The sequence below is a fragment of the Chelonia mydas genome, chromosome 6 (genome assembly GCF_015237465.2).
Source record: "Chelonia mydas isolate rCheMyd1 chromosome 6, rCheMyd1.pri.v2, whole genome shotgun sequence".
NCBI lineage: Eukaryota > Metazoa > Chordata > Testudines > Cheloniidae > Chelonia > Chelonia mydas.
The window spans coordinates 10,778,902-10,801,624 of NC_051246.2; the positions used below are offsets into that span (position 1 = coordinate 10,778,902).

Below are 22,723 nucleotides of genomic sequence, written 5' to 3' on the forward strand. Positions count from 1 at the left end.
TTTCTGTGATTGGATAGTGGAAACCAGCCGTCAAAGAGAGACATGCGCTGATTGGCTGAAGCCCGCTGAGCCGAAAAGACCGTTTTTGATTGGCTGAAGGAATTAAGACTAGGTCATAGCCCAGCACAGATACACATTGTGATTGGCTGGACAAAGACGACCTCGGCGATTGGTCAATGGGCTCTCACCCATCCAATGAATCCTTCTCTGATTGGCTTCGGCCCCGATACCCTCTCTGATTGGCGGAGCGGGGGTTGCTGTGGCGACGCGTCCCAAGCATTAGCGGGAGCGGGAGCCGGCGCCGCCGCAGCGATGGGGCGGGGGGACCGCCTGAAGCAGGTGAGCCCGGGGCGGGGCGGGGGCCACGCTGCTGCGGCTGCCATGACAACCGCGCCACAAAGAGCCAGCCTCGGGGGGGGTCGCGGCCCTTCGACGACCTCATGAATATTCATCGGCTCATGAATATTCATCGGCTCGTCATGGTGGCCTCTGATTCGCGCCTGGGGGGCGTCCCTGTCCACTCAGCGAGCGTGAGCAAACCCCGCCCCCCGCATAGCCGCTCATGAATATTCATGAGCATGTAAATATTCACCGCCCAAGCGGCAGACGGGCCGGGGCGGTTTCTGCCGGGGCGCGTCCCTCGCTCGTTTGCCCTTTAGCCCCGCCCACGCGCTGATCCCTCCCCCCCCCGCACCCCGGAGGAGCCCCGCCCTGGGCCACGCCCCCTTGCGCTAGGCGCTGCACGTTGTTTATTCCGTGCCTGAGGGTGGCAGCTGGAGGCCCCAGTCACAGACCAGGAGGAGCCCGGGGGCCTCGGCGCGGGACAGACGCGGAACCAAACGACAATCCCGGTGTCACACAAGACACCGGATGGCCCAAGGGAGCGGCGTTAGCCAGCGTGATCTGGCACACGCCAGCAGCCGAGCCCCTGTCGCGTATTCACATCGACCGCGAGGCCCAGCTCAGGATCCAGCGCGCAAGGGCTTCCCTTGGGAAACTGCTCCGACGCGTTGTCACGGCTCGTGACCGGCGGCAGGCACCGAGATCCAGCCGATAACACATTTGTTGTTCCCACGCTCCTCTGCGGCTGCGAAACCTGGGAGACCTGTCGACAGCGCCTCAGGCGTCTGGGGAGGTATCACCAGTGATGCCTCCGGAAGATCCTTCGCGTCAAGCGGCAAGATCGCCGCACTAACGCCAGCATCCTCGCTGAAGCCAATGTCACCAGCGTTAAAGCAATGATCCTCCTGCACCAACTTCGCTGGGCTGGACGCTGTGCGCGGATGCCAGACTCTCGCCTCCCAAAACAAGTCCTCTGCTCTCAGCTCGCCCGTGGTCAGAGATCCCGTGGTGGTCAGAGGAAACGCTGCAAAGACACACTGAAAGCGTATCTTAAGAAAACTGATGTGGACATCCCAAACTGGGAGGAGCAAGCCACCAGCCGACCCCGATGGCGCCATATCCTTCATCAGGCAATAGCCCGCTTCGAGGAGAAGCACCTTGCCCTCAAAGCTGAAAAGCGAGAGAGAATGAAGCAAAAAGAAAGAACTAACTTTCTCCTAGCAGGCAGCTGGCTTGCCACGAAATGTCTGTACCTTTAGCGGATGGGTTTGCAGTTCCAGGATCGGACTTCTGAGTCATCTCAGGACCCATATGTAAATCCGTGGTAGAGATCAGCCTTGAATCACCAATCATTTTTAATTGTCATCGCTCATTAATAAAAAGAAAAGGAGGACTTGTGGCACCTTAGAGACTAACCAATTTATTTGAGCATAAGCTTTTGTGAGCTAAGTGAGCTGTAGCTCACGAAAGCTTATGCTCAAATAAATTGGTTCGTCTCTAAGGTGCACAAGTACTCCTGCTCTTTTTGCGAATACAGACTAACACGGCTGCTACTCCGAAACCGCTCATTAATAATAATTCAACATGACTATTCACTCCTCCATTACCTCCTTAATATGCATCATCTCCTGAATATTCACCATCTCATTTACCTTGATCACACTCTGAATATCCAAACCCAGCATTACCTAATTACTTCCCCCTCAGTAAGATTTGTCACCTACTGAATTTCCACAGCTTTAAAAACACTCATCACTGCACATATGTCAATGCTACGGACACTATAATACAGGGGTGGCCAACATATGGCTCTTTTACCATTAAAGTGCAGCCCCCAGCCTCCACCCCTTTCACCTGCCAGATTTGGGGGTGGGGGGAAGCTCAGGACCTCTGCCTTGCAACACCCGCTAAATGCAAGGTGGAACAGGTTGCTTAGCATAAATAGTTAGAGCTCTGGCACTTGGAGTACCTTTCTCGGAGCTGAAGAAGAGCTCTATGTAGCTTGAAACTTCTCTCTCTCACCAACAGAAGTTGGTCCAATAAAAGATATTCCCTCACCCACCTGGTCTCTCTAATATCCTGAGACTGACACAGCTCCAACTACTCTGCATACAATTAAAGATTCTGGAGCGCTTGGAAATTGCTGAGGAAAAGCGCTAAGAAATTGGTGGTATTATTATTATTATCAGAATAAAACATTTTGACATTGTCAAAAATGGGCAATTCCACATTGTCGAAACGAAACGTTTTAATGGTTCCAGAGAACAATTTTTCAAAATTTCCACAAGAAATTTCAGCTTTTTGTTCTGATTCGGAACAAAACCAAATTTCAAAACAAAATTCTGTTTTGTGATGTAGGTTCTTGTACGTATGTAGGTTGTACATGTAAGCATGTCTCATGAAAAGTCAGCATCCACAGCTGATTAACCATGTCCTCATGAATATTAATCACATTGCTGATCACCTCATGAATATCCGTCACCTCCTGCCGGCTGATTGTCTCCTCACTGATGTCGAGCACATTGTTGGTTGGCTCATGATATTCATCATTACATACAGGCAAATTGTCTCTTGGATTCTGATAATCTGATATGAATTAAACTATTGAACACCCCCAGCTGTTACCAACCCCTTAGGAACATCAACCAGCTAATTCTTATGGCCACTGGCCAGGCTACTCCCTCTCAGGGTGGGGCAAGTGGGACCTGTCATTCCCCCCATCCCAATGTCTTGGCCACACCCCATCCCCATCATGTTCACTGACACCCCACACTGCTCTCTCTTTCAGCCCCAGTGCCATGAAGCCAAGATCTGCATGTGGTGAGTAGCATCCAACCCCTCCAAAGGGGGCGCTCTGGGCACATCGCTCTGTGGCTGTTACACAGCCAGAGGCACCTTCATCTCAGCACCAGGCAAGCCATCCCCGTGCAGCGTCTCTGCATGGCTTTTACCTGCCTCCCCACCCCAGAGGCAGCTGCATCTCAGTGCCAAGCAAGCCACCCCACGTGGTGTTGCTGTGTGGCTGCTACCCAGCTGCCCGACCCAAGATGCAGCTTCTGATAGTTATGTGTATTTTATTGATTGCTCCCAAAAGTAGGTGGAGAACAAACAAGACAAAAAGAACAGAAAAAGAAAGCAACAGGAAGGGCAGGAAAAGGAGAGTGCCATGTTGGTTTCCATCTGCTAGGAATTAATCAAAAGCATCTAAAAAGTCAGACCAGATCTTTTTAAATTTGTCCGAGGTCCCTCTTCTCTGAAACGTTCCTGCTCGTTAGCTGCCGTGTCGGCCAAGTCACCGTGCCAGGCTTCTGCTCTTCCATCTCTCCCCCACAGGTCGTTTGGCTCCGAGCACTGATCTAGAGAACCAAACTTCCCGGGAGCTGAAGCGTTTCTAGATTGATGGGATTGAGCCCACAGCACAGTTCTGGGAAGGCCGTTTATCCTCCTACCTACTTCTAGCTAAAGGGTTGTATCTTGGGCCACAAGGATGGCGCTCGGTAGATCACGTGTTGAGTCTGTAATGCTTTGCAAGGCACTACCCGCTTGGCTCGGGTTCCAGGCCTGGCACAGGCAATCTAAATTAGGGACAGCCTTTGGGGTCAGGGTACATACCAGGCTACAGCTGATCAGGTGAACCTGTCTCCCCATCGGTTCTGGAGTCTCTAGTGCACTCCGCACATAGGACCAACTATGTCCTTAAAATGCAGATAATGCGAACGCCCTGCAGCTAGAGCAGGGAAGGGGGATTGCTGATGCAGTACTTGGGAATGGCAGAAACGGCTCAGCTGGGAGACCCAAAGTATCTCCTTAACCTGCCATATTCATAGATGGTCTCTTGTCGACGTTCCCCAATGGGCTGTTGAGCCCGTGCTGGGGCTTCAAATGATGCTCTTTCACGGCATTGGGGCCCCTCTCCCTGGTGCAGGAAGTACCTGGACGTTCACTCCATGGACCTCATCAACAAAGCGCAGACCACCGACGAGCTGAAGAGGTAACTGATTGTAGGACTCGGGGAAGTCTCTAGGTCGGTACTCCCCAGCCCTGGGGGGGTACCCCCATCCCCTGCACCTAGGCTTGGAGTCCCCCCCATTGTCCTTCCATGGTAGGGAGAGCACCCCCTACCAGCCCCCTGTACTCTCAGGTCCTCCCTAGGGCCCCCCACCCTGGAGGGGGCCCCTGGGTGGGGAGACACCCCACCCCTGGAGTCTGTGGCCCCCTCTCCGCAGGGTGCTGGCGGAGCTGTTCCAGCTGCAGGGCTGGGAATCGGACCCACGGGCCGCCATCTTGCTGGATCTCTACTTCTACACGGTGCAGTTCAGCCGGGAGCACAGCTTCAACCGGGAGCAAAGCTCCGCCTTCTTCGCCATCGTCAAAGACACCCACGAGGCCTGTGTGGGTAAGAGCGGGGGCCAAAGGGAGGCACTGCTGGCCTCGGTGGGAGGAGGGAGTCAGGGAATTGGGGCGGGGGGCCAGGAGAGCCTAAAGAAAGGGGATGAGTCTCAAGGGAGGAGCCCACAAAAATGAGTGGGGTGTAGAGGACCCTCCGTGAGTAGGGATGGGCACAGGGAGGGGGAGAAGCCTACAAGGTGGGTGGGGCTCTCAGGAGGAGCCTGGGGGTTGAACATGGCTGTGGAGAGAGGCAGTGGTGGTGGGCATGGGGAAGGAAGAGGAGGAGCCTGGAAGATGGTGTTGCTGGCAGGGAGGAGCTTGCAGCGTGGGGGGTGGCCGTGGGGCGTGCAGGTCCCTTACACTCATGTCTGCTCCCGCAGAGACACCCCTGCCCAATGTGGAGGAATGTTACCGCTACTTCACCGAGCTGCTCTTCTGCCACGCCATACGGGTGAGCCCCGCCGCTCGGCGCCGCCCACGGGCCAGGGAGGGACAGCTCCTGCCAGGGACCCCTTGCTGCTGCCAGCTCCCCCCCCCAGCAGGGCCCAGTTAGAGGGATGAGTGTGGGGTGGGGAGCCTCTGCCCATCTCCTGCCTCATCTTCTCCTCTCCCCATCCCCAGCGGCCTCCATTCAGCATCGACCTCTTCAGCCAGGAGCAGCTGGCACTCATAAGCGACTACGTGGTGAACACCTACTTCCGCCACTTCAAGCTGTACAAGTACGCCTTCACACCGCAGGTATGGCGCCCCCCCGGGGAATCCCACGGGGTATGGCACCTCCAGTGTCAGCCACACCCAACACCCCCTGGGGACCTGGCCTGCCCCACCACCCGCATGGCTTAGCTGCGCACAGGCCCCCTTTCTGAGTCCTCCACCCACATGGGGCAGCTAGCAGAAGGCAGGCGTGCCCAGCCCAAGACCTACCTCAGCCCCTACGGCTTCCAGGACAGCCCTGTTTTCTCCCCTCGCAGATCCGGCTGGACATATCGCTGTCCTACGTGGGAATGCCAGAGCCGGAGCCCGCGGCTGAGCTGGGTGAGTGGCTGGTGCTCGCCGGACCCCACAAACTCTCGGCCATGCGCGTGAACTCAGAGGAGTTTACCCTCCTTCGTACCCATGGGAGGGGTTTGGGTGGGAGGTGCAGGGGGGAGATGGTTGGGGCTTCTCCTTTCTGCTGCTGACTAAGAGCAAGCCCTGGGGCCTCGGAGCCAAGGTGAAAATGCTCGAACAGGACGGCAATTCCCAGCCAAAGAACGTTGAGACAGTGGCTTTTTGATGCCAGCAGAGTGGGGCACCTGAGGGTGCTGGGCGGGACAAGCTCCCAGACACCACAGAAGGGAGGAGGGGGCTTTAGGAGGCACGGGAAGGTGGAGCATCCAGCCAATGAAGCCAAACCCCACCCTGATTATCCACTGTCTTCACCCCCCAGCAGGAGAGCTGGGCGAGAGCGTGACGGCGCCTGTCCCCCCAGCGCAAGAGGAGGAAGCAGACAGTGGAACCACAGCCCCCAGTGAGAGTAAGAGAGCGAGGAAGAGTGAGGCCTGGAATGAGATACGGGGCCTTTCCCCTTCGGGAGCAAACGGGGCCTCCAGGCTGGCCCCAGGGCGGGGGGTGGGGAATGGGACCTAGGCTTTTTCCTTCTGGGGGGCACCAACCCTGCTCCAGCTCTAGGGTGAGGGATCTGGTTGGCTGCTTTCTTCACCCTTCTCCCCCCTGCAGGCCCCAGGGCCCCGCTGCGGGAATACATCTCGGCTCAACTTTGCCAGGAGATGGCCCAGCTGCGGCTGGCGGTGGAGGAGCGGCTACGGGCCAGCGAGGAACAGTTCAATGCCAAGCTGGCCCTGCTGGAGAAGGTGCCCAACTCCTCCAAGGGGGGCGGCCGGGGCCGCCGGAAGTGAAGGGAGAGAAGAGTGCAATAAAGGACTCTAATTCTACGGTGGTGCCATGTCTCACTGCCCTGGGAAACTGCACCCTGCTGGGGGGGAACCCCAGTCTCAAGGTTCCCCCCTACTGCCCCAGGGACAGTGCCCCCTGCTGGGGAGACAGCCCCCAGTCCCTGCACTCCCAGACCTGGGGCCCCTGCTGGGAGTACAGACGAAGGAAGGACCCCCAGGCGCTGTAGGGGTCACAACAGATTTTTATTCTAATTCACAGGAATTCACACTACAGGAAAAAAGTAAAAATGAACCAAGCTACATCAGCGGGGCTTGGCTGAGCCATGGCGGGAGGGGGGGAGCATTTGGCCCCATCTCCCCAACTCTGCCATCTGGGTGGAGGGGAGGATTTGGCCCCATCTCCCCCAGTCTGCAATACTGACCAAGTTTAAAAAAAAAAAAAAAAAAAAAAAAGGGCAGGGGGATGCACACAGCACGCCAGCCCCCTCCCTGCCAGACACACATGGGGTCCCTAAACCTCACCCAGGCAGGACTGCCCCTTCCTGTCCCAGAGATCCCTGACAAACCTGCATTAGGGCCCCCCCTGCAGCCCCCCAGTGGAGGGTTCCCTGGCCTAAAGTTCAGTGCAACCATCCCTACCCCCCACTCGCGGTTCCCAGGCTAGGAGGGGGGTCACCCCAGGATCTCCCCCAGCCCAGCCTGGTCCCTGCCTCCTAGTGGCGAGGAGCAGTGGTGCTCCGCCCCCTCGCCATGGCCCAGCTCCACCCCCTCGCCCTCCGCGCCCAGCAGGGCCAGCAGCAGGGCCTTGGGCAGGTTCTCGAAGAGGGCGGCGCGGTTCTGCTGCTCGCCCTTCTTGACCCAGTGGCCGTAGATGCGGAAGGCGCAGGCGTCGATGAGCTTGCGCACGCCCTTCAGCGCGTAGGGGTCACGCAGCAGCAGCTCCCGCGTCACCGGCCGCGTCCGCACCCGGTAGCTGTTGAACATGCGGATGGAGGCCAGCACCGTCCACACCAGCACCTACCACGCAGGACAGACCATCAGCAGGAGGGTGGGGGTGCGTGGGAGAGACCATTATCCCAGTGGGTGGGAACACAGGAGAGCCCAGTATCCCTGTTCCTGATGTGGGGGGAAATGAGGCAGCAGGGGAAACCATTAGCACAGGGCAGAGGGGGAGGCCACAGGGGAGACCATTTTCCAATTGCAGAGGGGAGGAATGGGATGGCAGAGACCATTATCCCACTGTAAGGAGGAGGAGAGGCCAGGTGGCAAAGGAGAGACCATTATCCCCACCATTGGGGGGGGGGGAGAGCACGTAGGAGAGGCCATTACCCCAGTGCTGCGGAATGGCTATTCCAGCAAAGGGGAGAATGGAAAAGGAAGAGGGATTGGGGGAGTCACAAGAGCCCCTTAAAGCAGCACATGGAGGAGGGGGGCATGTACCCTGAAGAACCCAGCAAAGTCCATGAGCTCCGTGCAGTGGGGGGAAGAGGGGGAACCCAGGAGAGCTCAGTGCAGGTGGGAGGATAACCTGGGAGAGCCCATTAGCTCAAGTGCAGTGGGGGGGAGAGGGAGAACCCGGGAGAGCTCAATTCAGGCGGGAGGGGGAGAGGGGAACCTGGGAGAGCCCATTAGCTCAGTGCAGGCCGAGGGGAGTTATTGGGGACACAAGAGCCCACTGACCCGAGGGAGGGGGTTCTTGCTGGAAGGGCCCATTACAGTGATGGGGAAAGCCCTGGAAGAGCCCCAGCTAGTGGGGCTAGAGGGGGAGAAGGAGGTGACTCACCCTGAACCGGCGGTAGGGGCTGAACAGCCGGACCGGGCGCCCCACGCAGCGCTCGAAGAAGGGATGCTGCAGGGCCTGCTCCGCCGTCAGCCGCTCCGCCGGCTCCACACACAGCAGCCGCGAGATCTGCAGGGGCAGGAGGAGTCAGAGGGGCCTAAGCCACTAGACCACGGGGTGCCAGGGGACAATCCACTCAGCACAAGGGCATTGAGGGGTGGGGGGGGACTGTTTTATTCAGAGGGGGTGGGGGGAAGCTGATTGATTTGGGGATGGAGCTGGGGGTTGCGATTGCAGGAGGCTGATCCAATTGGGATGGCAGGGGGGCCTCCTGCTCTCACCAGGTCCTTGACGGTGTCGGAGCGGTCGTCCCACTCAGGAGAGCTGAATTGGTAGTGCCCCTCCATGATCATGCGCAGCATCAGCATCTGCTTGCGGTGCCAGAATGGGGGTGAGCCGGCCAGCAGGGAGAAGAAGATCACCCCACATGCCCACCTGGGGGGAGGAGAGGTGGGGGCGAGGTCACGCTACGGTTCCATGAGTAAGACCTAGGGTAGGCAGGGCCACTGGGAGGGGGACAGATAGACAGACACAGACCAATGGGTGGAGGGATGGACAGACGGATCATTGGCCTGGAACCACGGACACTACTCGGCCACCGTGAATCTGCAGGGAGGGGCCAGAGGGTGGAGTCAGGAGTGGGGGATCAGCAGCAAGAGGGGCCAATGGCCACTGTGTGGGGAGCTGGGCCCCTCCCCACACCAGATGGCAGACAGGGCCACGGCCCCCACACGCTCTCAAGTCAGACCCATCACTTGCCAGGTGGGACCATGTGTACGGGGCTGGGACACAACGGGGTGGGAGGGGTCAAGTCATTCCTACTGGATCCATCAGGGCGCTGGTGCTGGGGGGAGGGGGTGGGGGGCGGGCATGGAAACCACTAGCTGGGGACCTGGTCAGAATCCCGCACAGAGGGTGGGTGGGTGGCCGGCCAGCAGGGGGCACATGGGGGTGTCTAAGAGCCATAACAGGAACTGAGGTAGACAGGGCAAGCCCACCCGCTCCCCCACCACCACCCCCTGCCCCCCCCCCAGAATGAGCCCTTCTCCCCACAGCCCAACGGTGGTTGCTGGAACAAGGACTCACAGGTCCACTTCCTGGCCGTAGCCCGGGTGCATCTCATCCATGGAGCACTTGAGGATCTCTGGGGCTAAGTACCCGGGGGTCCCGCAGAGCTCTGGTTTGGGGGAGGGGGAAGAGAGACACCCCAGGCATGGGTGAGCAGGGACCAACAGTGCCCTTCAATTCCCTCCCAGATCAGGCCCATGGATCAGCCCGCCCCCCCCGAAGCAGTCCCCAGCAGCTCCCCCCTTCCACCCAGCCATGTTCTCCCTTCCCCCAACCCTGAATCGGCCAGCCCCCCAGGCTGGGGTGTGTGCTCCCCTCCAACCCCTCCCCACCCATCAGTCAGCCCCTTGGCCTCTCCCCTCCCCACAGTCCCCTGGATTGACCCAGCTAGCTCAGCCCTCCCACTGACAATAGATCAGCTTGGCCTCCCTCCTGTCCTCCCCCCAGGCCCAGCCAGCCAGGCCCCTCCCACCCAGCCTGCTCTGACCCCGCAGTTTCTGCCCCGGCTCCAGCCGGCAGGAGAAGCCGAAGTCAGAGAGCTTTATATTGAGCTGATCGTCCATGAGGATGTTCTCGGGCTTCAAGTCACGGTGGATGATGTGGCTGGCGTGCAGGTAGCTCACTGCCTCCAGCAGCGCTCGCATGATGCACCTGGGGGTGGGGGGGGGAGGAGACGGAAGAGACAGATCACTCCTGCAGCCAGTGCCTCACCAAACAGAGGGTGCTGGGGGGAGCAGGGCAGGAGCGCGGCTGTGGGGGAGCTCCCGGCTACTGCAGCCCCAGCTTCCCCCAGCAGCGGGCATTGTACGGTACCTGGTCTCCTTCTCACTCAGGGTCACTTTCTCTGTCAGGTAGTCAAAGAGCTCCCCACGCCGCATCCTGGGGAGAGAAGGGGGTTGTCAGCCAGCTTGGGGAGGGAGAGGGGGGGCGGCCGTGGTGGGGTGACAGGGCAGATTGGGGGTGATCAGCCCTGGTGGGGTGGGTGGAAATTGGCCCAGGGAGCGGATGGAGTGGGAGGGAGCCCAGGCAGGCAGTACAGGATGTGGGGACACCACCTTTCCTGATCCATGGGCACAGACACCCCACACCACAGCAACTCTGGGGTCTGCAGGAGGTAGGCTGGTTCCATTCCTGGTGTGAGAGCCCCAGGGCATGGGGGGCCCCTACAGGGAATGGGGGCAGATGTGAGTGTGCCGGAGGCCCCTGCGGTGTGGCAGACCCCTGCAGGGGTGGGGAAGTGGGGGGGATCACTCGTGGTAGGGTCCTGGTGGGAGAAGTGGGGGCTGGGCAGGCCCCTCTGGGGAAGGGGCATGGGAGCGCAGGAATCTCATACTCACAGATCAAACACCAGGAACATGAACGTGGACGACTCGTAGGAATCAATCAGTGAGACTGTGGGGAGAGAGAGGAGTGAGAGGATGGGGGGGGGTTACAGCGGAGCACTCCTTGTGTCGGGGGTGGGACTTCCTGCCAGAGGGGTGCCCAGAAGATTGCTGGGGGGAGGGGGGGGGTGTCACTGGGTACATAGGCACTGCAAACAAGGGATGTTCGTAACTGGGGTTAAACTACCAGTGAAGACAGTGACTTGGGTTAGCCGGGGGAAATTGACACCAGCCGTCTAGGCTTCCAAGCTCCGCGAATACCAAATTCTAAGTAAGTCTCGCATGCAGTGGCTGGAAACGGACAGGGAGAGGTCACCCTCGCTTTGTTTTCTGTCTGCTTGTCTCAGGTAAGGGACGCAGAAACAGTAAAGCATCACAATGAGCAACAGCGAAGCAACTGCAAAGCCAGAGCTGGCCAGGCTGGAGGCAGAAGAAAGTGACAGAGAACATGAGCACCAGAAACGGTGAGCAGATCAGGGAGCTGCCTATTGGCAAGCCCTAGAAGGTGAGAAGCAAAGAGAAGAGTGAGACGCAGCAGCTCATGCATGAGCTGCGGAGCTGAGAGAGAAAGAGATCCAAGAAGAGGAGCAGTGGACGTATAACCTGGACAGATCCCAGCATCACCTCCACTCAAAGAACCCTTAGCTCAGACAAGTTGTATCCTGTGTACAGGGAATCAGCCTGCACTAAAGAATATCTGACCACATTTGAAAGGCTCTGTGAGATTCACAATATTCCTGAGGACAAGAAAGACCCCCCACTGATTGCAAAACTGTCTGGTAAAGCTTTGAATGTATTTAATGAAATGCTGATTCAGGAAGCGTTGTTATACAGTATCCTACATTTCAAAAAGCTGTTTTTCAAGGTTTCAAGTTACTCCTGAAGCGAATAAGACGTGCGACAACAAGGAAATGGATAAAGGGGAAGAGGGCTGACGATTACAACTAATGATTCGATCTCTTTCTCCAGAACATTTCCTGCATATATGCACTGACATTAGGAACAGTCTGTGAGATAAATCTTTAAAATCTGTGCAAGAGATGGCCACTCTGGCTGACTCCTTTGTGAAAGCCCAGAGGTGCAATGAGTGCAAGCCACAGAAAGGAGGGACCCAAACCCAGCGTAAAGGGGATCTCATTTTACCCCTGGGAAGGAGGCCTAAGGACTCACCCCTGCAGAATCATTCCCCTTCTGAAAATCCTCATCACAAACCTCCTGTGACAGAGGAGGGTCCCAGTCAGTGTTTCCTTTGTAACTCCACTGACCACCTGAAAAATCAGTGGCCTGAGCTAAAAGAAACCAGGCCCCAGCCAACCCACATTAATGCAGCTGTCCTTAATACAGGTGCTCCAGAGCTACCCCCAGTGTATAAAGATGAGTTTTGTGAGGACTGACCGAGGGGGTAGCTATGGAATTTATTAAGGCTTCCAGAGTAAATACCAAGGAGTGCATGGTGTGGAGAGACACCGGAGCCCAGATCTCTCTGGTCAAGGGAAGCATGGACCAAAAGACTGACCTGTTACCAGACCAGAAGGTGGAGCGTCTGGCTGTGGGGGGATATAACATTCCTGTACCTTTACCCAAGGTGCATGTGGACTGGGAAGGTTTGGAAGGTGTCTTGCCGGTAGGGGTGCGGGATAGTAACCCATGGAAATGCTTGTTGGGAATGATATTTTGCATATGGCTATGGCTATTAATGTGGTAACTTGTAGCAAAAGGGAATCATATGCTGGGATCCCAGAGGAGAGTGGTAAAATCCCAGAGATTGCTTGGAGGGTCTATCTAGCTCCTCTCCAGCAGAAGGAAACTGCATTTCCACATGTGGGAAGGGGCTGAGGCTGTGTCCTGCACGGCAGAGAAAAGCAGCATGGCCTCGGGCCAGGGGCGGGGCGGAGAGAGGATGAGCCCTGTAACTGAAGACACTGTCCCAGATATCAGATTTTTTTGTTTGTTTTGCAACTGAACAAAGGATAAACCCCACTCTAGAGAGCATAAAAGAGTATGTCCTAGACGAGGCCCCAAGAAGGGAAGACAGGGAGAGGTTTTTTGAAGAAGATGGGAGATTGCATAAAGATGCTCCATTGACAAAAAACCAAAAGCCCTGGGCGTCCCTCTAAGCAGTTGGTTGTGCCCACCAGCACTGTGGGGAATTAATGTTGTTAGCACATGACTGACCTTTTGCTAATCACTTGGGGCCACACGGAACCTGAGACAGGTTAAAAGAAAATGTCTGCTGGCCAGGAAAACAGAATGATGAAAGGAATTATTGCAGAAGACCTGCAGGACCCCAGACAGTTCCTCTACACCCCTTGCCTCTGATACGAGAGGCATTCCTGAGGGTAGCAATGGACATTGTGGGTCCCATGTCCTACCAAAAGGGGGAAGAAATCTATTTTGGTGGTGGTGAATTTGCCACTAGGTATCTTGAGGCTGTAGCTCTGACTAACACCGAGACAGAGAAAGAGCCTGTAACTGACTATGTACACAGGTTAAAAAAGGAGTTAGAAGACATGATGGCTGGTAAATGAAGATACATATCATGTTAGAAAGCCTTATGGTAATGTTGTCCCACAACTAGTCCATGTGAACAGACTTAGAGCCTATCACAGCAGGGAAGCCATGGTGAACATGATCCATTGTGTAGAGGGGGAAACTGAGGCACACCACCTCATTGATCGAATGGCTGAATGCCAAACTGACTCAGCCCTGGAAAGCATCACTATCTGCAGTGCATTAACACCAGTTGAAAGGGCAGAGGTGTTGTCTGTGTTGCAATAACACAAAGAAGTGTTTTCTCACGAGCCAGGGAAGATCCACTTGCTAACTCAGAAGATCATTACAGAAGGGCCACAGTCACCCCCCAGCAGACCCTCCAGGGCCACTTGCAAGATGCAGGAACAAATTCAAACAGCAATACAAAACACGTTGGACCTGGGAGTAATTAAAGAGTCTGACAGCATCCGATGAAGTGAGCTGTAGCTCACGAAAGCTTACGCTCAAATAAATTTGTTAGTCTCTAAGATGCCACAAGTACTCCTTTTCTTTTTGCGGATACAGACTAACACGGCTGCTACTCGGAAACCTGACAGCTCTTAGGTGTCACCTGTGGTCTTGGTCTCTAAGAAATACAATACTTTATGGTTTTGTGTTGATTATAGAAAACTCAATGCTGTTGCAGCACGAGATGTGTATCCCATCCCTAGAACTGATGATATAATGCACATTTTAAGGAAAGCTAAATATCTCCACTCCTGATTTAACTCAAGGTTACTGGCAGATTCCTTTAGATAAGGGTGCTCAGAAAAAAAAAAAAAATCGGCTTTCATCACTGATATGGGACTCTGGGGTCATAATGTTACCATTTGGGTTAATTAATGCTGGAACCAACTTTCAGAGGCTGGTCAACCCAGTGTGAACATAAATGATTTGCAGAGCTCTGCAAGGGTCTAAGGACATCGCAGTGTTTAGCAACACTTGGGCTGATCACAAAACACACTCGGAAGTTGTGCTGTCAAAGCCCAAAGAGCCAGGCCTAACCATAAAAGCCTCTAAGTGTAAAATTGGAGCAGCCACAGTTCCTTATTTGGAACACTGGGTAGGGGGAGGGTCACAGATCCCATGAGCACTTAAAAGTTGAAGCCATTGGAAACTGGCCTGTACCTCAAACCAAAAAACAGATCCACTCTTTCACAGGTCTGGTAAACTATTACTTGAGGTTTGCTGGGGTTACTTGGGGTTCAGCGACATTGTATCTGCAATCACAGACCTATGTCACAAAAACAAATAAATAAACCTAACAAAGTCATATGGACAAAGGCACATCAAGAGGGAGTTGATAAGGTGAAGAAAATCTTGTCCAAAAAAGCTAGTCCAGATTTTGACAAAATGTTTGAACTGTGTACAGGTGCATCAGACATTGGTCTAGGCCAGGGGTTTCAAACACGTGGCCCATGGAGTTATTTCCTGTGGCCCGCCATAGGCGCAGACTCCACCGGCTGCCAGGCTCCCCTCACCCCCCACCTTCCCGCCCAAGCGTGCCACATCTCCGCCTACCTCCCAGCGCTTCCCGCTGCTTAGGACTTTCCAGGAGGGAGGAGCAGGGACGCGGCATGCTCAGGGGAAGAGGTGGAAAAGAGAGGCCAGGGAGAGGATTTGGGGAAGGGGTTGGAATAGGGGCAGGGAGGGGGCGGAGCTGGAATGGGCGTGGGGAAGGGGCAGGGCCTCATGGAAGGGGTGCAGTGGGGGAGGGGCCGGGGGCAAGGTGGGGGGCTTTTGTATGGAAGGGTTTCAGTGATGCTGCCCTTGGGCCAATGTACTAGTTCTCATGTGGCCCTCGTGGTTATTTGAGTTCGAGATCCATGGTCTAGGCTCTGTGCTGATGCAGATGGGGGAAAAACAACAAACACCCCATCACCTTCTTAAACAATTGACACCCACCGTACAAAATTATCCTGTCATAGAAAAAGAACATTATGCTACAGTGTAGGCAGTCAAGCAATTAAGGGCATATCTTATTAACAGAAAGTTCAGGGTATTGATGGATCATTCGCCATTAATCTTGTTTAAAAAAAACCTGAAGGCTCAATTTCCAAGCTTCTATGCTAGAGTCTTATACTCCAAGAATTTGATATGGAAATTGTTCATATAAAGGGAAGGGAAAACATGGTGGAAGATGCCCTATCCAGGAAAGAGGGCCCTGACCTGCTGCCTCCAGGTCAGCCAGTGACTAATCTTACTGCAGCTCTGTAAAGGGGGAGGTGTGACAGAATGTACTTCTGAATTCACACCCTACGCACTATTGTCATAATCTTTGTAAAAAGCACACCCTGCAAGGGATCATTTGAAAACTCATAATTTGCTAATCATTGTCATCCTGATAAAATACGTGTGGAAATATTGTATGTGAAGTTATAACATTCCTCTATATGGTGTTAACAACATATGTTTCAAACCGAGGTTGGCAAACAGGTCTATCACAAACAAAGGAATGGGTGCTCTGTTTAATTTGCATGTAAGCAGTAAAAAGAGTCATCAAGCAGGAGGAGAAACAAAGGAAGCTCAAACAGGTGAGAAAAAAGCAGCAGGGAGCATCCTTCCACACAGACTTTTTATCTCTTGGAACCAAGTTTTAAATGTTTTTCAAAAGAGGGACTGAAACTACAAAAGAGAGGGACAAACATCCCAAGACACCGCTCTCTCTCTGTCCATCGATTCTCTACATCTAAAGGGACAAAGGAAGCAGCCGTTGGAATGCAGAAGGGGTCCTAAGTTAAGAGGTTTGGTCAAACCGCTGAGTATCAGAGGGGTAGCCGTGTTAGTTTGTATCCACAAAAACAAATCCACAAACTGCTGAGCGCACGTGGTCAGAAAACAAACCGTTAAATTCAAAGCAAGGTTAAGTTAGGCATCGGTTGCATTTTATCTTTATTTTTCTTGTACCCATTTCTGACATTTATGCCTCATTACTTGTACTCACTTAAAACAACAACAAAAATAGTCATAAATTTAATAAGTACAAAGAGAGATTTTATCTAATCCAGTATGTTTAAAGTGAAGTGTCTGGGAAACTCCACTGGGGTGGTAAGTTGTGTGCATTATTCCTATTAAAGAAATAATGCACTTAATGTAACTTGTACTGTCCAGGAGAGGGTTGGGCACAACAGGACATACATTTCTGGGGGGGAATCTTAAGACTGGGGGTGTATTGGGGGTCACCCTGCTGTATAACCCAGGCTGGTGAGAGCCAGAGTGTAACCCAGGTGTGGCTGGCAGGCTTCAGCTACACACAGGGTGTGACTTGCATGCTGTTTGTGAGCAGGCCAGGTGGAAGGCACTTCAGCAAGGTTGCAGGCAGGAGTGACACAGCTGTTCATTAGTCTGGACTGCATCCTGGTATGTCACAGGGGATGGTACCAGGGGTGGGACTTCCTGTCATAGGGGTGCCCAGGAAATTTGGAGGATGTTACCCGGTATAGAGGCACAGCAAAAAGGCGTGTTCTTCACTGGGGTTAAACTAGCAGTGACTTGGGTTAGCAGGGGGAAAAAAAATCAACTCCAGTCCTCTAGGCTTCAACCTGAGCTGTTAAATCTTCATCTCTACTTCACAGCTCCCTGGGTGCAAGCAGCGATGTCTGTTTCACTACAGTCAAATGTACATCTGGGAACAAAGAATGTTGGCCATACTACAGGATGGGTGACTCTGTCCTGAGAAGCAAGTGACTCTGAAAAAGATTTGGGGGTCATGATGGATGATCAGCTGATCATGAGCTCCCAGTGCAATCTGGCAGAGAAAGGCCAAATACGATCCAACGGCTAGAAACTGAAGCTGGACAAATTCAGCTCAGAAATAAAGTGGACGTATTGAACAGGGAGCATAATTAACCATTCAAACAAATGACCAAGGTTCCCGGGGGATTCTCCGTCACTGGCAATTTTAAAATCAGGACTGAATGTTTTTAAAAACAACCACTCTGCTCCATAAGGAATAGCCCAGGGAAGCTCTCTGGCCTGTGTTATACACGAGATCAGACTAGATCATCCCAGTGGTCCCTTCTAGATTTGGAATCCGTGAACTCAAGGCCACACCTGTTTTTTGCAGTGTAAACATACCCACTTACTGACATAGAGTGTCCCAGGGGGACGGAGGGTGTCACTCACTGATGTAGGGGTGCCCAGCCACCTGACGCAGGATGGCAATCTCCTTGCCCGTGGAGGTCCGCACCTCCTCCAGCTGCTGCGGGGTCATGCGCTCCGGGGTCACCTCAATGATCTTCACCGCAAACTCCTGCCCCGTCTGCTTGTGCACGCAGCGCCGCACCACGCTGCTCACGCCCCTGCCATGGACAGACCAACAGACACCACTGTGAGACAGACACCCACAGCCCTCCACACCCTGTTGATTCATACGTTTCAAGTCCTGATGGAACCACTGTGATCATCTAGTTCCAATAGCTAGTTACTTTCACTGTGAAATGTTTACAAATTCAGACTACAAATAAGATGGACAGTTTCAACCTCCAGCCGTTGGATCGTGTTAGACCTTTCTCTGCTAGACTGAAGAGTCCATCATCGAATTTTGTCCCCCGCATAAATACTTAGAGACTGTGATCAAGTTACCCCTCAACCTTCTCTTTCTTAAGCTAAATAAATTGAGCTCCGTGAGTCCAATCCTTGTCATGGCTCTTCTCTAACCTCTCCAGTTTATCAACATCACCGGCTCACCCACCTGCTACGGGCAGACAGGCACCCTGGTGAGATAGACAGACTGACACCCACAGCCCCCCACACCACGCTGCTCATACCCCTGCCATGGACAGATGTAGCCGCCCATCTCTGTGTGCACAGAGCTCCCCCCCACCCCCAAAAAACCCACCCCCCCAAGCAAGGACTGAGACCCTTCCCCCTGCCCCACCTGCCGATGACATCCTTGGGGTCATATTTCTGGTAGAACTCCTTGGCGCCGGCCCAGTCGGGCAGCTCATCGTCTAGCCCTACATCTCGGGTCATGCTGGCCAGCTCCCCAGGAGCTGAGCTCGAGGACCCCCGCACCTGCTGGGTGAAAGAAGAATCAGACAGCAAGTGGGGAGGGAGCAGTGATCTGTCCCATAGACCCTCCACACACACATCCCACCTTCCCCTGCAGCATGGGAGACCCCCAGCGCAGCCAACTGGCCCCATTCCCTCTCCCGTCCAGCCCACTTCACTTCCCCCAGTTCCCCACTTCTCTTCCCCAGCACTCCCTTTTCCAGCTAGCACACCCCCTTTCCCCTCCAGATAACCAGCCAGATCACCCACCTCCTCGCATCCCCCCCAGCCAGCCCCACCCATGTGACCCCACCCAGACACCCTCCCACAGAGTGCCCTCTCCCCACCCACGTGCCCCTCCATCCCAGCCTCCTCCCATGGAGCACCCCCTCCCCACTCACGTGCCTCCCCGCGCCAGCCATCTGACCCCCTCCCAACACCCCCTCCCCAAGCCAGCCAGCCCCCCTTTCACTGTACCCCATTCCCAGCCCCCAGGCTTGGGGTGATCAGACCTCAGCAAGAGCCACTTTGAGGGGAGCCATCTTGGAAGGGCTTAGACAGGAGCTGGAGGGCAGGGGGAGCTCCGGGTGGGATGGAGCAGGAGGAGAAGGGTGAGGGAGCTAAGCCAGGCCAGGCCGGCCTGGGCAGCGAGGGCAGGCTGGGTGGCAGCGGGGGTGATGCTGAGCGAACAAGCGGGGAATGTGTGGGGTGCAGCCAGCCGAGCTGGGGATCCCACCCACCGCAACCACTGACTGGGTCCCTGCCAGCGCCCCGCCACAGGGTGCCCTGATCCCCACCCAGGGGACCCCACGGGGCGTCCCCCAGCCTCCCCCCCACGTACCCTCCCCACACGGGGCGTCCCCCAGCCTCCCCCCCACGTACTCCCCCCCACATGGGGCGTCCCCCAGCCTCCCCCCCACGTACCCTCCCCACACACGGGGCGTCCCCCAGCCTCCCCGCCACGTACCCTCCCCACACGGGGCGTCCCTCAGCCTCCCCCCCCACGTACCCTCCCCACACGGGGCGTCCCCCAGCCTCCCCCCCACGTACCCCCCCACACACGGGGCGTCCCCCAGCCTCCCCCCCACGTACCCCCCCACACACGGGGCGTCCCCCAGCCTCCCCCCCACGTACCCCACCACACACGGGGCGTCCCCCAGCCTCCCCCCCACGTACCCCCCCACACACGGGGCGTCCCCGAGCCTCCCCCCCACGTACCCCCCCCGCACGGGGCGTCCCCCAGCCTCCCCCCCACGTACCCCCCCCACACACGGGGCGTCCCCCAGCCTCCCCCCCACGTACCCCCCCCCACACGGGGCGTCCCCCAGCCTCCCCCCCACGTACCCCCCCACACGGCGCGTCCCCGAGCCTCCCCCCACGTACCCTCCCCACACGGGGCGTCCCCCAGCCTCCCCCCCACACGGCGCGTCCCCGAGCCTCCCCCCACGTACCCCCCCCACGGGGCGTCCCCCAGCCCCTCCCCAACGGCGCGTCCCTCAGCAGCAGCCCCCCCCCCGATCCTGGGGCCGTCCACCCCCCAGGATCGCGCTCCCTCCCACTCACCCGGCACCTCGGTTTCGAGCCGGACTCCCAGCCCCGCCCCCTACGTCTGCCCCGATTGGCCCGCACTGTCCCACCCCCACGGGAGGAGAGGCAAGGCGGCCAATCAGCAGGCAGAAAGAGCGAGACGCGAGCCGGGGGTCATGAGTCGGGGAGCCAATAAGAGGCGGATCTAAGAATTAAGCCGCCGCCTGATTGTCCAGCCGAGCTGTGGCGTGGGGCCGGGTGTGGTGAATGGCGGGCAGCCGGACCAATGAGAAGTCCAAGGCGGGGTTTGAACCTGAGTGAGGGCTCAATTGACCGACCAGGAACGGGAATGTGGAGCAGCCCTATGATTGACAAACCAAACTGCCAGTCAGCCGAGGACAGGGGCGGGTAGTTCTTTAAAGCTAACCAATCAGGAGCCAAGAGAGGGCCCGCCAGAGGGGAACAGGGGGAAGCTCTTAGAGGGGCAGCTTCCTGGGTCAGCCAAGGGGCAGCCAGGTGACCTCTGACCCCAGAGGCAGGGTTAGGGGCCCTCACGCCGGGGGGGGCGGTGCAGCCTGGTCACGTGACCTGACCGGTGCCCTGGGCTGTCACATGGCAAACGCTGACCCCCAGCTGACCCCATGGTGCCCCCCCCCCCAGGCACCTGACACCCCCCCCGGTGGCCCCTGTGGCCCTCGGGCGGCTGGGCTGGGGGCGCTGGGGCGGGGGGGCTGCCCTGGGCCCATCCTGCCCCCGAGGCCCCGTAGAGCCCGGGGCAGCCAGTGTCCCCCCGGCCCCCCTGTGCGGAGCCCAGCCACCGGCCTTCGGCTGCCCCCGGGGTCGGCCCCCTTCAGTGCCGAGTCTTCATCGAGCCCCCCTCATTTAGGGTTTCGCCTGCCGGTCGTACATGGTACCGTTTTCAGAGGGTCTCTTTCTAGAAGTCCATAATCTATAACTAAACTATTGTTGTATGTAAAGTAAATAAGGTCTTTAAAATGTTTAAGAAACTTCATCTAAAATTAAGTTAAAACGCGGAGCCCCCCCACCCCACCCGGACCGGTGGCCGGGACCCGGGCAGTGTGAGTGCCACTGAACATCAGCTCGCGTGCCGCCTTTGGCACGCGGGCCATAGGTTGCCTACCCCTGGGCTAAAGCATCTTCCAGAAAGGCCTCTGGGCTGGGTGTGAACGGGGGGCGGCGGGACCCCGTATCACTCTCCCCAGTGCGCCCGATTCACCTTCCTGCTCCTCTGCGCTTCTCCCCTCCTTATCCATCCGTGGCTCGCGTCAGCCCCTTGTGCCCCCGCGCCGTGCTGGGAGCTCGTGTTTGTCCGCCCTGACCCCTAGATCCTTTTTGGCGTCACTGCTGCCCTGGCTACGGTCCCCCATTCGCGTGCTTTGGCCTGCGTTTCTCGAGCCCAGCTCCGCATTTGGTTGTGTAACCCACATACCTCCCAGGTGCGGTGTTCTCTCCCATCTAGCGGCACCGAGACCACTTAAAGAGAGAGATAAAATGAGTCTGCTTAACAGCCAGGTGGCTTTTAGCTCATGAGGTAGAGGCTCATGCACTAAGCTCCAGAGTTCCCCAGTTTGATCCCGCCCGCCGATGACCAGGATCTGTTGGTGTTACAAGTCGGGGCTCATCTGGGATATCACCTGGGAAGTCTCTGAAGCTCGGGATGCACTTCCCCAGCTAGGGGAAGTATGTAATCCACACACCTCCTGGGTGTGGTGGGGTGTCCCATCTAGTGGCACTGAGACCACTTAGAGAGAGACAAAACAAGTCTGCTCTAGAGCCTTAGCTAACAGCCAGGTGACTTTTAGCTCATGCGGTAGAGTATCAGGCACTAAGCTCCAGAGCTTCCACGTTCAATCCCGATGACCAGGATCTGTCGGCGTTACATTAGGGCACCTTTTGTTTGAATGGGCCTAGCTTACTCTGACCCAGAGATCCCTTAATGCTAACTGGTGGATGACATAAGTGATGCACAGAGGTTTACAGGCATCTCCTGGGGCTGGTATATCCATAATAATTCACCAGTGGAGGGGCATGTGAGGTCTCCACTGACCCAGTAGGCCACTAATCAGCTTAATCTTTGCAAAATGATGATAATATTTAAGAAGTTATGTTTCTGTACTGAACATTATGGTTTTAAGGTGTGTAAGTTAAGACAGGTCAACTGAGGGTGGAGGTGCTTATCTCTCCCTGGCTGACCATTGCGTATTGTGTGTCTTACAATGTAAATCTATTTGCATCCGGAGCCACCAGCTAATCAAGACTGCGAAGTCAACAAGAGATCACAAAATCTACAGGAAGAACCACACAATAGGGAGGGTTGTCCTGTTTACGACTAAGATCAAAGCATTCGTTTGGTATATCAGGAGGAGCATGCAGAGAGACATACGGTATCCTTCACCCAAGGGACAAGCGGCCTGCCTGCTTGTCTTATGAACGGAGGATCACAGCCGATCTGCTTGTTGCTCACTGGGAGAAAGACTTTGGGTGACCTAAACTTCATAAGACCATGAAAGTGTCTTGTTATTTAAATCTAGACTCTAGAAGGCACATGATGATTTTGTTTTAAACGTAACCCATTGTTTCCAATACTTTTACCTAATTGCTATTATATGAATCGCGGTTGTTTGCTTTCACTGTACTTCTTTTCACCATAAACAAAGGGAAGTGCTGTGTGTTAAGCAGAACTGTGATCCTGTGGTAAGCTGAGGTGTGGTGTTCCTTTGGGAACAGCAGGTCTG

General features: G+C 55.8%; 3 protein-coding genes across 16 annotated transcripts in view; 1 reads left to right on the forward strand and 2 right to left on the reverse strand.

Moving 5' to 3' along the window:
• The window catches only part of LOC119566362 (zinc finger and SCAN domain-containing protein 2), a 558,782-nt gene that overhangs the window by 353,529 nt on the left and 182,530 nt on the right, over nt 1–22,723 (reverse strand). The window lies entirely within an intron of this gene.
• On the forward strand, nt 42–6,665 carry CFAP119 (cilia and flagella associated protein 119). Of its 11 annotated transcripts, none has more exons than XM_037899123.2 (9): nt 215–339; nt 3,131–3,162; nt 4,268–4,333; nt 4,569–4,738; nt 5,112–5,182; nt 5,353–5,469; nt 5,703–5,766; nt 6,161–6,247; nt 6,451–6,665. In XM_037899123.2, exons 1-9 carry the CDS (start codon nt 313–315, stop codon nt 6,627–6,629), a joined length of 813 nt encoding a protein of 270 aa, XP_037755051.1. In that variant the 5' UTR covers nt 215–312; the 3' UTR covers nt 6,630–6,665. The 11 variants fall into 11 exon arrangements, with proteins under 11 accessions (XP_043405171.1, XP_037755051.1, XP_037755052.1 ...); XM_037899124.2 differs by having other exon boundaries at nt 6,164–6,247; XM_037899130.2 differs by having other exon boundaries at nt 250–339; nt 4,170–4,333.
• PHKG2 (phosphorylase kinase catalytic subunit gamma 2) lies at nt 6,851–20,129 on the reverse strand. Of its 3 annotated transcripts, none has more exons than XM_037899108.2 (10): nt 20,004–20,129; nt 18,328–18,464; nt 17,574–17,749; nt 10,872–10,926; nt 10,348–10,413; nt 10,022–10,185; nt 9,553–9,643; nt 8,748–8,901; nt 8,410–8,535; nt 6,851–7,643 (listed from the first exon to the last, which is right to left on the reverse strand). In XM_037899108.2, exons 2-10 carry the CDS (start codon nt 18,420–18,422, stop codon nt 7,299–7,301), a joined length of 1,272 nt encoding a protein of 423 aa, XP_037755036.1. In that variant the 5' UTR covers nt 18,423–18,464; nt 20,004–20,129; the 3' UTR covers nt 6,851–7,298. The 3 variants fall into 3 exon arrangements, with proteins under 3 accessions (XP_037755036.1, XP_037755037.1, XP_043405160.1); XM_037899109.2 differs by having other exon boundaries at nt 18,328–18,467; nt 20,004–20,063; XM_043549225.1 differs by lacking the exon at nt 20,004–20,129 and adding an exon at nt 18,953–19,233.

Excerpts from the sequence above, each read along its gene's own strand:
- CFAP119 (XM_043549236.1), top strand. The coding sequence starts at position 196 with ATGAATCCTTCTCTGATTGGCTTCGGCCCCGATACCCTCTCTGATTGG. Across the intron at positions 3,163-4,267 it reads GAAGCCAAGATCTGCATGTG|GAAGTACCTGGACGTTCACT; the intron begins GTGAGTAGCATC and ends TCCCTGGTGCAG. Across the intron at positions 4,334-4,568 it reads ACCACCGACGAGCTGAAGAG|GGTGCTGGCGGAGCTGTTCC; the intron begins GTAACTGATTGT and ends CCCTCTCCGCAG.
- PHKG2 (XM_043549225.1), bottom strand. The coding sequence starts at position 18,982 with ATGGCTCCCCTCAAAGTGGCTCTTGCTGAG. Across the intron at positions 8,902-9,552 it reads TACGGCCAGGAAGTGGACCT|GTGGGCATGTGGGGTGATCT; the intron begins GTGAGTCCTTGT and ends TCCTCCCCCCAG. Across the intron at positions 7,644-8,409 it reads GCCCCTACCGCCGGTTCAGG|GTGCTGGTGTGGACGGTGCT; the intron begins GTGAGTCACCTC and ends CCTGCGTGGTAG.